Source organism: Saccopteryx bilineata, chromosome 2 (genome assembly GCF_036850765.1).
Source record: "Saccopteryx bilineata isolate mSacBil1 chromosome 2, mSacBil1_pri_phased_curated, whole genome shotgun sequence".
NCBI classification, from domain to species: Eukaryota; Metazoa; Chordata; class Mammalia; order Chiroptera; family Emballonuridae; genus Saccopteryx; species Saccopteryx bilineata.
The window spans coordinates 378,641,930-378,659,889 of record NC_089491.1 but is presented as its reverse complement, the minus strand read 5'-3'; the positions used below and the strand labels follow the sequence as shown (position 1 = coordinate 378,659,889).

The following is a 17,960-nucleotide window of genomic DNA, read 5'->3' as shown; positions in this document are numbered from 1 at the left end:
TCTTTGTTTGTCCTGGTGGGGACAGGGGCCCGGGTCAGGGGGCTGTGCCGTGCCCCGCCCCGTGTGGTGGGGTGACTGTCCTGGGGGCTGTGCTGTCAGGGGTTCTGAATGGACAGCTGTGCCTGCTGCTCTACTCGTGGTACACACAGAGTCCTGCCCTGAGCTGCCTGGGTGTCCCGAGCGCGTCATATGCTGGTCACAGGACTGCAGTCTGCACGGGTTTGTCTTGTTTGTACGTGTGGATTCCCCCACCTCCTACCCCAGGAAAGCATCCAGGCCAAATTCTCATTGGATCTCCTCTTTACTATGAATGTCATCGTCACCATCACAGCCACTGGGAGGAGCACACCACTTTAACCTCGTGTGCTAAGGGGAAGGCTGGGGGCTATGTACACAGAGCATTCTAGGGAGAAGGCCACCCCAGGCACGCCCGAGTCTGGGCACCGTGGGAATCAAGGTCGGGAGCTCAGGCGGACGGTGTGGATGTGAGCTGGGGGTGGGGGGGTGCGCATGTTTGGACATGTGGGGGAACACTGCTGGGGCCACCTGCAGGGCTGGGCACGTACATCAGGGGGTCCTCCCAGGTTTCTCCACTTTAGCAGTGAATCGAGGGGTGAGGCCCTGGTGAGAATCCCCACCCTCCTAACCTTGACCCGAAGCTCACAGTAGAGGGACAAGCTGCCAGACCAGGTCCCCACCCAGGGGCCCAAGAGTACAACCCCTTTCCCCACCTACCACCCAGATCTGGGGGGGGCACCGAGCCCTTTCCTAACACTGACATAGGGCCAGGGTTGGGGTGCCTGGACAAACTAAGGGAACTGGGCAAGCAGGAGTGTCCGTCTGGGAGGCCAGGCAGTGGAGGGCAGTGCGGGGGACCCAGGACCCCTGGCAGAAATGTGGCAGCTCTGGGCTCAGAGAGGACTGCCATGGAAACATGCCTCTGGGACACCCCAGCAGGGTGGAGACAACCCCCAATCCTCAGGGCTTGCCCACAGAGATTGGACATTGGAGAGACCACCTAAGAGTCTCCACAGAGACAGAGATTGGCACTTGGGGCCACCACAGAAGGGTCACCACAGCAATTTCCATAGAGACAGGAAGGAGCTGGTCATCAGGGAGACTCCCCAGGTGGGGGGTGGAGTGGGGAAGGTAACCATGGTGGCCAGGTCCAGAGACAGCAAGCAGTCCATCCTCTCAGGTGCAGAAGCATGGGGTGGCCCCTAGCTGACACGGTATGTGGACGTGTTCTTGGGCTCCGTGCTGGGGACACACCAGTCGCCAGCCTCCTGGATGGTTTGGTAGTGGCGCCAGGCTGACTTGTTGTAGACGGGTAGGCGCTCCACCGAGTCCGTGGACAGGGCCTGGGGAGCAGCAGGCTCAGCTCTCCCACTGCCCTGGGCTCTGCCCACTCCTCAGCAGACCACCCTGACCCCACGGTGCGCTGTGGTGGCTGCTGACTGTAGCCCGTATGTCAGCCCAGCCAAGTGCCAGGCACTGGCTGACAGCCAACCCTGGCCCAGGAGGACCCTCCACAGAAAGGGTCTGTCCCTCTGCGTCTCGCTCCTGCCCTCGAGGAGGCCGCCCACTCAGGGTCACCTGGCCCAGGAGGACCCTCCACAGAAAGGGTCTGTCCCTCTGCGTCTCGCTCCTGCCCTCGAGGAGGCCGCCCACTCAGGGTCACCTGGCCCAGGAGGACCCTCCACAGAAAGGGTCTGTCCCTCTGCGTCTCGCTCCTGCCCTCTAGGAGGCCGCCCACTCAGGGTCACCTGGCCCAGGAGGACCCTCCACAGAAAGGGTCTGTCCCTCTGCGTCTCGCTCCTGCCCTCGAGGAGGCTGCCCACTCAGGGTCACCTGGCCCAGGAGGACCCTCCACAGAAAGGGTCTGTCCCTCTGCGTCTCGCTCCTGCCCTCGAGGAGGCCGCCCACTCGGTCACGGAGAGAGCGAGAAAGCAGGACTGGGTGTTCTTAAAGAAGGTCACCGACTCTGGGCCTCCACCTCCTCCTGAGCTGAATGACATTCTCTATGGTCCCCTCCACTTCCTTCTGGGTCTAACAAGCCCAGGTTCCCCAGAACAGAGGTCAGAGTCATAGACCATGGACTCCCTGAAATTGCGTGCACGCTGGGAGCCTCTTGGGGTTAGGGAATGGCAGCTTTGCTATGATTCTCAGTCTGGAATTGGGAAAGAACTGGAGGGGATGGGAAAGAAATCTAACAGCAGGCTGATCCCGCCTGACCTGTCAGCAAAGCCCACCGGGCTCTGCAGGAAGGGGCCCTCACCTTGAGATAGATGACAGCATCGGTCCCAAAGCCCTCCATGGAGAAGAGCTGCAGGTCCCCCTGGAAGTACTTGGCATAGAGGCGGGAAATGGGGAGCCCGTATCCGAAGCCAGCCTGCCAGGGGACAGAAAGGGAGTGTGACGAGGGGGGTGGCGCTACAGCGACCAATAGGCTGAATGAGTAGTGCTAGCTGGGGGTAATTACGCAAGGCGATTCCCAGAACTGGGATGGGAACAGACATAAGAAAGGGAAGGCTCCCAGGTGACCGGAGCTGTAGGACGAGGGAGGTCGGTCTGGGGGTGGGGGGAAAGCTGAGGAGGCACAGTGGGGGTGGGGGGAACTCACAGGGCAAGGAGAGGAGCTAGGCCCTGGTAGCCAGGGGGTCTGGGCAGGTCACGGGGCTCCTCTGAGTCTCAATTTCCCAAACCCAGCTCTGCCTACTCCACTGGGAATGGACAGGGAGGTACTAATGAGTTGAACAAAGAGGTAGTAACTTTGGGGAAGTCAGGGAGAGAGGGAGAACTGAGGAAAGGTGACAGACAGACACCCACAGATAGGCAGGGAGGGGCAGGCTGGACAGAGATGGGAGGAGTAAGGAGGCCCAGCCTGGGGACAGGTGACTGACATCACACACAGCCACACGGGATGGAGAGACCATGGGAGATAAGGAAGCCAGAGAGAGGGCAGAGCGACCGTTTGAAGAAGAGATGAAGAGACAGGCAGGCATCCTTTAGGAGGCTGGCGGGGAGCTGGGATGAAGCCATCTCACCAGCGGGGTCCCCCCGGTGCCGGGCTGGGGGGTGGGAGCTGTGGAGTACATGTAGCTGAAGAGCTGTTCGATCTTCCTCAAGGGGACGCCCCCTCCTCGGTCACTCATCTAGGGGAGACGACACACGTCAGGGGTTCTCCAGACCCGTTTTCTATACACCCCACCCTTGACTCCCTTGATCTTCTCCTGGGTTTCCTTACCCCCAGGGTCTTCCAGAGCCCATCTCCTGGTAGGAGGGAAGCCCCCTACCCCCCCATTGCGCTCTGGCCCCCAAAGTCAAGTGTCACATACTTTGATGGACAGATCTTCCTCACCCAAGGCCACCATGACCTTGATAGGCGGGAGAGTGAGGCTGGATTCATGGCTCTCCACAGTCGCTCGCATGGCATTCTGCGGAGGGAAAGAGGTCAGAGGGGAGTGAGAGAAGCCGGCCACTAACCAACCCTCACCCCCCACAAAGTACCACCCCCCAGCCTCCTCACCTTGAAGAGTTCAAACAGCATGTGGTACAGGTGGGAGGGAACATAAACCATGTGAATTGGCAGTTCCGAGTTGGATCCTGCCAGGGACGTCAAGACGAATGATCAGGAAATTGTCAAGAGGTCACTAATCAGCCTTCATTCACCCAGCATCTAGCACCCTGCACTCAACCACCATCCTTATGTGTCCATCTGCTTGTTCATTCATCCAGCCTTTATTCATCCATCTACCCATTGATTTGGTGTCCACTCAACCATCTACCCATATAATATCCATCCATTATACAATGTCCATCTGTCCATCCATGCATGCATGCATCCACCCACCGTGTCCATTCAAATGCCATTAACTCCTCTATCTACCCACCCATTCAACCATCCAGTGGTCTGTCAATCTATTCAAACAGCTATCCTTACCCATCTACCTATTATATTTATTCAGAGAGTATGTATCTATCCTCCTCTTCATTCACTGTTTTATCTATCCATCTATTCATGATATATACATTCAAATAGTACCTGTCTATACATCTCCAGCCTCCTAGCACCTGGACACCAGAATCCCCTGGAGAGATTCTTCACCCTGAGGGCAGGGAGGTGGCAGGGGTACTTCCCAGGAGATTCTGACACCAGCCCCCTGCTTTCCAAGAATCACTCCAGCCTGGAGTTTCTTGGTGTTAAAAACTAAGTGTTTTCCCTGGTACCTGGCACAGAGCTTTGTAGTAGCAGGAGCTCAATCAATGTGCAATAGGTTGATGAATAAAGGGATTTCAGGCCCTGTGCTGCGCAGTGGGGACATAGAGATAAAATTCAGCCCTACCCTCTTAGGAACTCAAGTCTTGACAGAGACACACTTGACTTTCACTTAAGTGTTGTTCCTAGAACCGCGTGCAAGCCCTGAGCTGAACCCTGGGGATACTACAGTAAACCGGCCCTTCTCAGCCCTTCGTCTCGGTCCCCAGGTAATTCTTTTTTTTTTTTTTTTTAAGATTTTTATTTATTCACTTTAGAGAGAGAGAGGAGAGAAAAGAGGGGGGAGAAACAGGAAGCATCAACTCCCATGTGTGCTTTGACCAGGTAAGCCCAGGGTTTCGAACCAGTAACCTCAGCGTTCCAGGTCAGCACTTTATCCACTGCGCCACCACAGGTCAGGTCCCCAAATAATTCAAAAAGTGTAATGCAGAGGTACACCTGGGACAGGCGGGTGCCTGTCTTCTCTGGGAGGTCTGGAAAGGCTTTTCAGAGCTGGACTTGAACTAGGCCTTACGAGAACACTGGGATAGGGGCAGGGGGACTTGCACAGGACACGGACACCCCTGGTTTCTGGCACACAGGCAGGGCGTGACTGAGGAGCAGGTTGCCGGGGTACAGAGGCAATCAGGTCCCTGATCCTCCTCTCCCCATGCCCCCTGGCCTGTCAACAAGCCCCTCCAAGATATTTATCTAATCCACCCCCTTCTCTTCACCTCTGATGCCTCCCCCTCCCCTTGCCTGGAGTCCTGCTGTGACCTCCTAGTTGGCCTTCCGGTGTCCTCTCCTGCCTCCTGCAACCTCTAAACAGCTTGAGAATGTAAGTTGTCAGATCCTGTCATCACCAGCACTTCAAGCTCCTCCTGCACTGGAAACCCCAGCTTCTGTCCGTGGCACTCAGCCTCTCTCCCCAGTCCATCATCCCTGCGACCTCCCAGCCCCAGCACACTGGTCATTCTAGTCCTTGACAACCCCATCCCCAGTAGGACCCGTTACTCTCCTCTCAACTCGTTCTTCCCTTCTTCTGTCATTAACAGATGACCCCTCCCCCAGAGTTTTAGCTGGCTCGTGGCTGCTCAGCTGGAGACTAAATTCTGTCTCCACTGCAGCTGGGAAAGCCAGGGGACTTAGGGAAGTGATGTGTCCCGCCCCTGGGCCCTGCCTTCCACATTCCCTTCCCCTTTTCCGGCCTGGAGAGAGGGGAACCGCACATAATTAAGCCACTGTTCTTTGGATTCTGGGAAAGCAGCCACACCAATATCCCACCCGAGCCACCACTCTTCCCCTTCACTGTCACGTGGTCCCGTTGTGTTGCCTTCCCGTCACTTCTCATGATAGGAAAGTACCTTGTTTAGTATTTGTCTGTTGGTCAAAGGCCTCATTCCTCAACCTCCCAGCACTAAAAATGTAAGCAAGCTCCATGAGAACAGGGACTTTGCCTGTTACCTTTACTGCTTAACAAATATTTGCCAAATAAATAATTAAAAAATAATAATATAATAATAGCTCTGCTTTCCCCCATCCAGATTACAGTTTATTTCCTAACTCCCCACTGACCTTGCTTTCCCACGTCCTCACCTCTCAGACAGACACACACGCACACACACACACACACACAGACACACACAGACACACACACACACACAGACACAGCCTTGCTCACTCACCGCTGATCTCCTGGATCTCCATGTCAGGGGAGGCCATGTAATACTTGTCACACAGGAGCTTGGCCATGTCATAGGCATCTGAGAGAAGAGAGAAGTCATTCAGGGAACAGGGTGGCCCACCCAGCAGGCAGTCCTCTTGACACCAACACTGGGCATCGCCAACATTAAACCCGTGGGGGCGTGACCCCCCACTGGGGAATGGGCCACCCTCTGGCCAGGTGAGCTTGGAGGGGTCAAGGGGCTCCTCTGTGGACCAGGCATCATGGGGACAGCTTACCTTTCACCACCTCAGAGACGCAGCAGCTGGGGTCAATGCTGCCGATGTGTTTGGGGTGCGCCGGGTTGGTGCTGCCATCGAAGATCAGGGCTGTGGGGGGAAGGAGGGGGCTGTGGCAGGGCCGCAGAGCCTGTCCTGCTCCCCCTCTTCCTGGGGCTCCCCACTCTGCACCTCCACTTCTCACGCCTCTGTCCCTGAAGCAGCACCCCTTCCCACCCTCCTGCCCTCTCTCCTCTGACCCTGAGCCCGCCATGAGCGGTTCACGAATACCACACTGAACACTTGGTAAAGAGGTGACAGAATTTGGCGGTTAAAGGGCTGCCTTCCGGTGGCCGGGACGGCCCGCCCGCTCACTGTGCTGGTTGATGAGCATGCGGATGGAGATGCGGCTGAGGTAGAAGCGGTCCAGGAAGTACTGGATGTTCTGGTTGGCCACGGGGTCGTCGCCGTAGGCATCCTTGTACTCGAGCACGCCCTGCGCCATGGTGGGCACCACGTCGTTGTGGCGGTTCCGGATGGTGACCAGGGCCTCAGTGAACCTGTGGGGGAGGGCAGACGTTGGTCCCCACCCGGGCCTAGCCCTGGGGACACCCTCAGACAGTCCTCTACTTCTTTTTTTTTTATTTTATTTTTTTATATTTCTCTGAAGCTGGAAACAGGGAGAGAGAGTCAGACAGATTCCCGCATGCGCCGACCGGGATCCACCCGGCACGCCCACCAGGGGGCAATGCTCTGCCCCTCCGGGGCGTCGCTCTGTCGTGACCAGAGCCACTCTAGCGCCTGGGGCAGAGGCCGAGGAGCTATCCCCAGCGCCCGGGCCATCTTTGCTCCAATGGAGCCTCGGCTGCGGGAGGGGAAGAGAGAGACAGAGAGGAAGGAGAGGGGGAGGGGTGGAGAAGCAGATGGGCGCTTCTCCTGTGTGCCCTGGCCGGGAATCAAACCCGGGACTTCTGCACGCCAGGCCGACGCTCTACCACTGAGCCAACCGGCCAGGGCCTGTCCTCTACTTCTGACCTCCTTTCCACTAAACCCTTCCGAACCCGATGATGGTCGCATCACACCCATGCCATTGCTCCCGAAGCCCACCCTGACTCTCTCACCCCGCTGCCTGACAGCTGGGGGGCTCCCTGGGTCCCCCACCAGGCTCGGGGCACACTGAGGACAGGAGAGATCTCCCTGGTCAGACTGGGTATGCTGAGGGCAGGGGTCATTTCTTCCATCCTGCTGGTACTTCTGCTCCTGGGGCTGGGACCGCAGATGCCACTTGCCCACATTCGCCCTCCTGCCCCCAACCAGGGCCCTCACTCACTGGCTCAGGGTGCGATGGTCCTCTGGGTCCTTGTCCAGGAACTCCATGATATCCAGGAGACTTTGGACATACCTGTGGACAGCAGGATGGAGAGACATCATCTCGGCTCTGGGCGGGCCCCCTTCCCACCTGACTCGGCTGCCCTCGCTCTAGTTTCGTGTCTCCTGCGGGCACCAGACAGGGCTGTGCCAGCTGACAAGCTGTGTCACAAATCCTCTCGGTCCATGCCATGTGTAGGCGAGTCTCCCTCACAGCACAGTGAGTAATGCAAGAAAACCTCCAATGTGCTAGCCCCCCTTGGAGTACCCTTGCTTTGGAATCCCAGAATAGGAGTCTTAGAAGGGCCTTGCAGACCATGCCATCATGGTCTTAAGGATTAGGGGACTAAGGCCCAGACAGGGCAGGGGACACTTGACCACGGGCCGGCAGTGAGAGAAGGCTGGGGCCAATCTACCTCCCGGAGCCCCATCATGGAAACAGATCTTGCTCTCTGTCCCACAGGTTGCTGCATGCCATGGGCACAGCTGGCAGAGTGGCCAGCCCAAGGCTCCCCCAAAGCAGGGACTCAGTGAGGAGGATGACAGACCCTACCCCGACTCGGAGCTGGGCGGGTTTGGGCTGGGCACCAGAGGTTGTACAATCCACCCAGGGGACTGAATCAAATGGTAGGTGGGGAGAACCCGGGGGGGGGGTGGGCAGCCCAGCTCCGACAAGCCTGGAGCTCACTCCACGAGAAGGACCCCACAGGAAGGGGCCGCCCCCTGGTGCCTCTCTATCCGTAGGCCCGGTCAGAAGGCCAGTTTCCCCAGGACCTAGAACAGAGCTAAGCAACCAAAGGAAACACTGAGAAGCCCCTAATGCAGGGACAGCAGGAGGCTCGCTTCTGCAAGGGTGTCAGGTCTCCCAAAGGCAGCAGGTGGCACCAACCTGGAGCCGCTGTCCCCTGCCCACCTGAACTGTTTCCCTGCGAACACGCCAGCTTGCAGCTTGTTTTGTTGGGGAAGGCCGGAGGGCTGAGCCTCTCTCTGGCAGAGACAGTTCCAGCCGACAGGAAAGGGAGGCTGCCCAGGGCAGCCCTCAGCGGGAGGCACCCCCCCCCCCGCAAACGCCCCCCCCCCGCCACCACTTGCCACCCCCCCCCCCCCGCCTCCCAGTCTCTCTAGAAAAGGACCTTCCCTCTCTTGCCTAAGATAGGAGAAAAGAGGGTGAGAGAGCTAGTTTTGGAGCCAGCTCTGCCAGGTTCCAGTCCTGGCTTTACCCCCTTGAGCTGTGTGGCTCTGGGTAGGTCACGGAACCTCTCTGGGCCTGAGTTTTCTCATTAGGAAAGGGCAGGGTTTTATACTCCCTGCCGTCACTGCTTTTTGGTGAGGATTAAATATGACAATTAGCACAGTGCCTAGTATATAGTGAGCACTCTAAATGTTTGCTTTTGTTATGAATGGTGGTTCAGACACTGTTAACAGCTGAGTGCATCCTCTGAGTCCCCGGGCAGCATGTGACACCCTCCTCCTGGCTGTACTGGCGACAGACTCTGCATCACACCATGTTTTAATCCATCATGGTCTGGGCAGCCATCAATGTCAGGAACGGGGCTGTCCCAGCCCTGGTGTGCCCTGTGCTCAGCGAGAGGCAGCAGAGTCACTGACGGGGGGGGGGGGGGCAGACAGCAGGAGAGATGATCTTCCCCTCAGCACAGTCACTGACGGGGGGGGGGCAGACAGCAGGAGAGATGATCTTCCCCTCAGCACAGTCACTGACGGGGGGGGGGGGGGCAGACAGCAGGAGAGGTGACCTTCCCCTCAGCGCCCCCTCACCACCCCGGTAGTCCCAGCAGACAGGGTGGTCCTGCTAAGGCCTCACCTCTCTCCCGGGAGAACAGTAACAGCTCACAGTTACAAAGTAGTATCTGTTAGTGGCCCCCTGTGCTCAGAGTCTGCACGGGGCCACTCAGCTCCAGCTGCCTTGATGAGCATCCAGTACAGTAAGTCCTCACTTAATGTTGTCATCTACATCTTGACTTTAAGCAAAACACGTATAGCAAAACCAGTTTTACCATAGGCTAATTGACATAAACGAGTTAAGTGCCTACAGCATCTCCTCACTGTCATAACGAAATGACATAGACTGGAACAACAGCTTTCGAGGATCTGGAGTACGTCCCCCTTTCTGCAGACAAGGAACCCAGCTCCAGGAGGGCAGGTGAGATGCCCCAGGCCACACAGTGAGCACGCAGTGCGCTGGGAGTCAAACCCAGGTCTGTCTGGTGTCAGGCCTACACCACATGGCCAACTGCTCACCATCGGCACTGGTCCTCACAGTGATGCCGATGCCGATGGTCACAGCGGGCAGCATTTACTGGGCACGGCCCTGTGTCAGGGCTCTGCTCCGTGCTTACCGGCTCCCCCCTTCACCCTCTGCCATCACCCTGTAAGGCGGGTGCTACTGTGAGTCCTGTCTTCCAGACGAGAAAGTCAATCTGCAGAGGGAGGGTTCTCCTCTCAGGCCCGTGTGACCCCAATCCCTCGTTCCTCAATCAGGCCCGGGATAAAGCTTCGTGCTGACATGAATCGTAGAGGGAGAGAACCTGCAAGTGTGCAATGCAGGGGAGCAGGCCAGCTGGAGAGTGGGGGCCCTGGCACCCCCTCTGAGACCCAGAGGGCGGGCAGAGAGGCAGGGGTGGGAGCTAGGAGGCCCTGACAGCTGGGTGCTGCCTGGCCAGGAGCAGGGAGAATGGTGGGGGCGGAGTCCCAGCACCCAGGGGTGGGGTAAGTGCTCTGGCTGCTAGCACCGCCCTCCCCTGGCTGCCTAATGAACTCTAGAGGGCAGAAACAGGGCCTGGTCATGTGGCCAACGAAGTATAGCAAAGGGCACCAGGACGCACCGGCAATGGGCAGTGGCCGCCAGTGCGGGCGTGGGGAGAGCTGCTGGCCTCAGGCCTCCGTCTACTGGACCGTGAAGAGGGTTCCGAATCCTTGCCTGCCTCCCTCGCAGGACCATCCCTGCAGGGGGTCGTTCTGGCTGTGTTCTCGGAAGGGAGAGCAGAGGATGGGAAGGATTTTCCCCAGGGACTCCAGCCCTGGCCTGAAGCCTCCCTAGGAGCCAGATCTTGGTCCTAAGGGGAGAGACCCTGGGCTGGAGCCATGCTGGCTCCTGGGCTGCGCACCCCTCCGAAGGCCAGAGAGAGAATTGGGCTTGGCCACGGGTGGCCTGAAAGCAGGTGCAATGACGGATGTGTCACTTCAGGTTTACTCACTGGGCAAGTGGAACAGACAGTGGGGGTCAACCCAAGGACTAGGGAAGGCCTGGGCCTGCCCACCTCAGCAGTAAACAAGGCCACCCGGGACTCCCTGGCTGAGATCAGGAGCTCCCTCCCCACCCTACCCCCAAACGCTGCCTTTTGAGGCTTTCTAGCCAGCCCAGAGCCCTGGGCTGGGGAGGTAGCAGGGGTGGACTTCCAGAAAGGAGGAGGCAGTGCGGGCACGTGTGTGTGTGTGTGTGCATGTGCAGGAATGTTGGAATGAGTGTGCATTGGGGGAGGAGGTGGCAGAGGCTTGTTTGGAAGCAGGAGGAAGTGCTGAGTGAGTGGGGAAGTGTGTGTAAGTCTGTGTGCACCGTGCACTAGTGTCCAAGGCTGCTGGGGACAGGGTGTAGACAAGATGATGGCCGCGTGAGAAGGGGAGAGGTGACAGATGTGTCCTGCACCTGGAAACCACTCTGTGGAAGGGTGGCAGGTGGGGACCCTGAGCCAGCAGCCTGGGGTTCCATGCTGACTGTGCCCTGAGGAGGCCACTGAGCCATGCAGGCCCCTATGTGTGGAACGGGGTTCGCAGCAGGCGGCACTCACAGGAGATGACGCAGGCAGTCCACTAGTCTCTACTCTGATTACATAAGGAGCGGCGAAGGGAGCCAATGAGGATTTGGCAGCGGCCCCAGCTCCGTGCCCGGCAGAGCAGGCTCTGGATGCTGGGAGCCTGGGTGGTGATGGTGCTTACTCTCTTTCGGGGTGAGGACTTGTTCCTGTAGGAAGGGTGGGGCTTGGGGTCCATACACCTTGCTGACAGGCAAGAGAGGTTCCTAGAAAGGTGCTGACCATATGACATGGCCTCCTACCCTTCTCCCTACAACCCTTTCAAAGACTCTTAGTGACAGGAGTGACCCACTGTCATTGAATTCTACTCTGCAACTCTCCCTCAACCCTCTGTTTCCAGGAAGCACATCCCAACCAAATCCACACCCTCCCTCAGGCTGTCTTTGTCCCCTGAGAGGAGTCAAGGTCACCCCTTCCAGGATCCAGCAACGCCAGCCATCAACCAAAATTCTGTAATGTGACTCCGACTTCCCACGAATTTGTGACGTGGGGTCTCTACTTCAGGTCACGGCCCCAGAACGTAGCACTCTGCCTTCCCTTCATATGTTGAAATCCTGACCCCAACATCTCAGATCATGACTGCATTTGCAGAGAGTCTTTCAAGAGCTAATTAAGTCAAGATGAGGTCATTAAGATGGGCCCTAACCCGAAATGACCGATATCCTTAGAAGAAGAAATGAAGACACAGATACAGGGGGAAGACCATGGAAAGACAGGGAGAAGAGGGTCACGTGCGAGCCAAGGAGAGAGGCCTCGGAAGGAATCAACTCTTCAAAGCCTCGAACCCAGATTTCCAGAGTCCAGACTGCATCTTCGGATGACAGCTGTAACTCTTCCCCGGGTCTCCAGCCCGCCGGCCCACCCTGCAGATTGTGGATTTGCTGCCTCCGTAATCACATGTACCAACTACATACAAATAATCACACACCCTATTGGTTCTGTTTCTCTGAAGAATCCTAATACAGACAGGCTGCCTTTTCTGCCTAATATAAAAAAGACCAATATAGTCCCAATTTTTTATTCTGTAACGATTGTATTGATACTTTTGATAAAATACAAAATATTACGTTTTTCTCTCTCCAAAGAAAGAAAAAAGGAACACAGCCTCCAGATCACAGAACCCAGGCTGGAGCCCAGCTCTCCCGCTGACGATGGGAATGGTCTCAGACAAGGTTCTGAATCTCTCTGAACCTCGGTTGCTCATCTATAAAATGGGGGAAATGACAAGGCCTGCTGCATCAGGCTGCTGTGAAGGTTCAATGGTTACTATGTGGACACATTTAGAACAGTTTCCAAGGCACAGCAGGCCATCCATGTGTGTTTGCTTTTGTCATTGTCATCACTGTTACCACTGCGCTGTCTGAGAGAACTTCTGTCATAATCCCATTGTCTTCGGCCAGGAGGTGCTGTGGCCCAGAAGCTGGGGACATCACTTGTGTTTATAAACTTCCCCACACTTTCACATCTAGCAGTGGCATCTGGCCCTTAGAAACAGCCTGGACCCCCATTTTACAGATGAGGAAACCAAGGCTTGGAGAGGCCACATGGTTTACCAAGGACCAAGTGCTCAGCAAGCAGCAAAGCCAAGCTGCAAAGCCAAGCATGCTGATGCGGGGCCAGGGGCTTTTGACCACCTTCCAGTCACTTCCCAAACTAGGTCTCCTACCCCAAGCTTGTGCAGCTGAAATAGTTTCTCAGGGTTATTTAGAACCAGGAATATTCATTCCACTTGCTCGCCGTGCTTCCTGCCTAGCGCCTCTCCCCAGCTGAGTAGAAACTCCATTAGCTATCCCTCCCATACTGACTATTAAGCACCAGCTCTACTCCTAGCATTTGCAAAAGACTTTTCTATTTTTCAAAGAGGAGGTTTTGTTCCTTATTCATCAGACTCTGAGGAAATGGCCCTCTTGTCAGACTCCCTGGTAGATCATCCCCCTCATCATGTGCAAACTGTACCCACCTCCACCGCCTCCATCACCCAAGCTGGCAGGTGTCCCCTGGAGAAGGAGGTCTGCACTGTCCCAAGGCAGCCACCACGTCCCTGTCCTGACAGGACAGTCCTTCCTTCCCTCAGACCTCAGTCTCTCTTGCTGTGGCTGATGTCCATGCTGAAAACAATCTCAGCAGGCTGTCACTTCAAGTGATTCAGACACCCCAGCAATCCCTTCGCCTGCTTTCCTCTAAGCTGAGTCATCTCCTGGGAAGTGTTCTCTCTTGTCACCCTTCACTCCCTCCTGCTGTTGGTTGACATTATTGAGAGAAGAATAAATCTGGCCAAGTCCCCACATAACTATTCTTCAGGAAGGGACTTTGTGGGGCCTGGGAACATCGTGGACAGTCAGCAGCTCCCTGACCCACCCTCCCCCTAATCCCCTGGCTCTCCCGGGAACACAGTGTCCAGGGAGGGGCCTGCAAAGCCATGTCCTGGAGTCAAGGACCAGCTGGAGAGGAAGCCAAGTCAAGCAGCCAGCCAGTGCCAGAGAAGGGGTAGAGAGAACAGATGACTTCTCTTGTCTCCTCCCACGGCTTCCACTCCGGCCTGTGGTTGGAAATGCCAGTTAGCGCTGAGGTCTCGGATCTGTGAGACACAGGGCTCAGCAAGGGGTGACCTGGCCAGGCTACATGAAAATCACCTCTGTCCCCTCATGGCACCGTCTCAGCTTTCCCTGATAGCATCGCATCCACAGAGTAAGTTCCCAGATGCCCTCGCTGGGTGCAGTCCTGCTCCACACCTTTGCACACACAGTTCCTTTGGCCTGCAATGTCCTGCCCTTTTCTCTAGACCTAGGCTCACTGACGCGCTTTGTCCAGCAACCCAGTGCCTCCTCCATGCATTTCATATCCGTTTCAACTTCCCCACAACTTTCTGATATAAACTAACATTTGCTACGCACTGACTGCGTGCCTGGCTTTGTGCACAAAACACTTTTGCTCCCAGAACTCGTGTAGTCAGAACAAGTCAGGGGCATACAGATCCCGGCACAGAAAAGATGCTGGAAGAGCGCCAACAAAAGCTCACGAAGCCTTAACAGTGTTTGCTTATGAGGTGGAGGGTAGTGATCGGCCTTCTCTTCTACCTACTTTCCAGTGTTTCCCAAACGTCCAAGTGAACATGTTACACTTCCTCAGTGGGGGGGGGGGGGGGGGGAGAACCTCATCAATGTTACTTTTAAATACTTTTATTCTTAATTTAAATAAAATGAACTCTTCAGCAGCTCACTGCTCCTACCACTGTCTACATAGCACTTAACTCTCCCCCTTTTATTCTCCCCAAGAGATGGAGGGCTCCCCTCCTCTGACCTTGGGCTCAAAGGTATGGTGCTCCTGAATCCAAAAGGAAACCGCAGCCAGATCTCACCCACTCCAGCCAGAACTAGCAACAGATTTCCAGCCGGGTGCCACTACATACCAACTGAAACTAGCCGCTTATATGCCCAATTACATGACAAACTTGTTTATTCTTCACGTGACTGGTATGGGCTAATGTCATCCAGCTACTTAACCCTGGACAGAGTTGTTGAGTGAGCTTTACTGAGAATTTTCCTCTGGTATTATTGCTGCTTTGTTTTTCCTGTTCTTTTAAATTTTATTTATTGCTTTTAGATAGAAATAAAGGGAGAGAGAGAGAGAATCAGAAATATCGATCTGTTTCCATATGTGCCCTGACCAGAGATCGAGCCCATAACCTTTGTGTATCAGGATGACGCTTTAACCAACTGAGCTATCCAGCCAGGACTGGCTTTGCTGCTTTGTGCAATCAACTTTCAGTCTTGGCCCTCAGAATCTCTTTGGGGGTAGGTCCTATGTCTACGTGAGTGTTTTCCAAAATCCAAAAGGTCTGACTTATAGCTCAGATGATATGATTTGAAGATTTGCTTCTTCCTGTTTCTCCATTTCCCACAAAGTTTGTCTCAGATAAATATCACCCTCCAGAAACTGGGTTTTTAGAGTCAGGGCTGGGATGAATGCTGACATTAGCTGATTTGGGGTTTTGGCTGTGAAAACAATTTTCTAGGCAGATCCAGGGTTTCTAGAGAAAGGAGGGCAGTGAGTAGAGGGCTGTCCCACAGACATGAGGCTGAGAGCCTGAGTCTCTGCTCTGACCTCACTTTATGCTTGACTTTATGCTTGACTTTGAGTGACTCCCTGGCCTCAGCCTCCCGGGACCTGTGCCTCCCTCTGTCTCCACCTCCATCTCTGAGCCCATGAATCCGGGGATGTGGAGGGAGGGGCGGGTGGGGACCTGGCCCAGGGTCTCACCAGCTCTGCACCAGGTGAACTGAGGGTGTGCTCAGCACGCGGTCAGGAAGCAGGTTGATCTCCTTCATGATGTTGGCCAAACGCACAGGCAGCTCCTGCCTGAGGAAGGTGAATGATGTTTTCTCACAAGCATTACTGGACCCTGGTGGAAGGGAGAGAGAGGTGAGTGCACACAGCTGCAAACCATCAAAGCCAGAGGATATCTCAGGGGCCAGGTTGTTTAAATCCTTCATTTCCTGAGGGGTCAGAGGAGAAATGACTGGGGGCACAGAGCAGGCAGTTGTCCCAGTGCCCTGCCGTGTCCCGATGTCCCCACCACCCCGCTAACCCTTTGGGGAATTGCGTCCCCACCGCACCCTCAGCTGAACCCCGCTTTCCTTTCACTATAGCGGCAGGACTCCTCCCAGGCCCTCCTGGAGCTGCCTCTGCCTCCTCTTTCGGTCCCTCCTAGCAGACACACTGGGGACTTGACCCAGGTGGGCGGAGCAGCCTGGGAAGTCCATCCCTTCCCAGGGCTGGGCCCTGGCTGAGGGGAGCTGTCCATGGACCACTGCAGCTTCCGGCTCCCAGCGTCACCTCCAGCCCAGCTCGTCTTCACCCAGGCTAGTCTCGATGACCGCTGTAAAGCTGCCCGCCCTGCATTACCATCCACCCACCTGGGAGGCTGACAGAACCAAAGGATGGTAAACCAAATACCTTGGTCCTTGGCCTGGCTCCAGGATGAAGAAAGAGCGAAGGATTGAATGAGGCCACAGGCTAGAGTCAGGAGACCTAGGTTCTAGCCCAGGTTCTGTTCCCAACGCTGTCACCCAGGACATGTCACTATCCTCCTAAAGATCTCAGTTTCCTCCACTGCACTACATGTGGACCAAATTCTACTGTGAGCCCCTCCAGCTGTGACATTTGTGTGACTGGGGTCCATCCAGTCTGGACTGAACAGCTACTGGGGGCTGGGAGTGGGCATAGGAGGCTTTCCTACATGGAGGCGGTTCAAACCCAGCAGAGGGCAGGCGGCCACGTCCAGGGAAACAGGTGCTCTGTATCCTGGCTGCCCCTCCTTGTCCTCTCCCACCAGTGACGCAGCTGTAACCCGAGCCAGGACCTGTCTCCTCAACTCCTGGGAGCCCTGGGCACCCCGTCCTAATCTCCAGGTGGCACACGGGAATACACGTGGATGGACAGGGCCCTCTCAATGTTTATTTCAGTCACCGGCTGGCACAGCTTTGCTCCTGCTCCAGAGCCGCCCCTAGAACCCTGATGGGGGGTGATCCTGGCCTAAGATCTCAGGGGCAGCCAAAGGTGGGTACGAGCCGCCTGCCTCCGTGTCATGGTGCCCTGGGCCCCTGCCCAGCTGAGCACAGGCAGTCAGGCCTCAGGGGATTGGTGTTCTTGCCCACTGTGAAGGCCTGGGGTCAGCTCCCTCAGCGGGTGGAGGTATCCTGGTCAGGACCTCTCTCCTGTGGGCATTTTCTGAGGGAGGCCCTCCCCCAGCTGGCCCGGGTCTCCTTCCAATGCCGCCTGTTACTCCCACCAGCCTCCCCCCATTTCCTCTCTGTCTCCCACTCTCAGAGCCAACAAACCCTTTATGCCTGGACACACCATACACCCTTCCTGCCCTGATATCACCACTTCGGAGCCCCTTACTCTCCTAGACCCCTGACAAAGCCCAGGAAGACACCTTGGACCCCTCCTAATCAGTGCCCCTCACATCCCACCAACAAGAGTTCAGTCTGGAGATTCTTCAGCCGGGATACCCATAACCCTTCGTGCCCGGTGGTCCCTTCCTTCCCGTTAACCCTTTCCGGCCTGTTCCCCTCCGAGCAACCCTTCCTTTCACTCAGGGCCTCTCTCCGCTGCGTTCATCCTTCTTGGCCGGAATCCCTACCTTCGCCTCCCCCACCCTCCCCCCCGCACTCCATACCGAAGTCCAGAAACTGCTTCATGGACAGTGGGGACGGGGAGAACTTGCTGAAGTGCTCGATGTACTTGGGCGCCCCTGCCAGGGATGCATTCTTCAGCAGCGCGCGGACCCAGCGCATGGCGGCGGAAGTTCGGGCTCGGATGCCCGCGCCAGTGGCTCTCGCGCTCGGGTTCGGGCTCGGATGCCCGCGCCAGTGGCTCTCGCGCTCGGTTCAACCCGGTTCGGCCCACTCCGGCCCGGCCTAGCGGTTCCACCACCTTTTCCCCTCCCCGGCCCTGGCTGTCCTCCAAGACCTGGCCAATCGGCTGGAGGTGGCTCCCCGTCGCCGCCAATGGCCGCTCACAAACAACTCTGGGACAGCCAATAGCCTCCCCCACCGGCA

The 17,960-nt window shown here is 56.5% G+C and overlaps 1 protein-coding gene across 1 annotated transcript; it reads right to left on the bottom strand.

The window, feature by feature from the left end:
- Window positions 1–282: 282 nt before the first annotated feature.
- PDK2 (pyruvate dehydrogenase kinase 2) lies at window positions 283–17,869 on the bottom strand. The gene is made up of 11 exons (XM_066263929.1): window positions 17,579–17,869; window positions 15,658–15,799; window positions 7,530–7,601; window positions 6,575–6,759; window positions 6,221–6,310; window positions 5,944–6,021; window positions 3,530–3,606; window positions 3,339–3,437; window positions 3,048–3,155; window positions 2,279–2,392; window positions 283–1,361 (listed from the first exon to the last, which is right to left on the bottom strand). The coding sequence occupies exons 1-11, from the start codon at window positions 17,694–17,696 to the stop codon at window positions 1,221–1,223; spliced, it is 1,224 nt and encodes a 407-aa protein (XP_066120026.1). The 5' UTR covers window positions 17,697–17,869; the 3' UTR covers window positions 283–1,220.
- Between the last annotated feature and the right edge of the window lie 91 nt (window positions 17,870–17,960).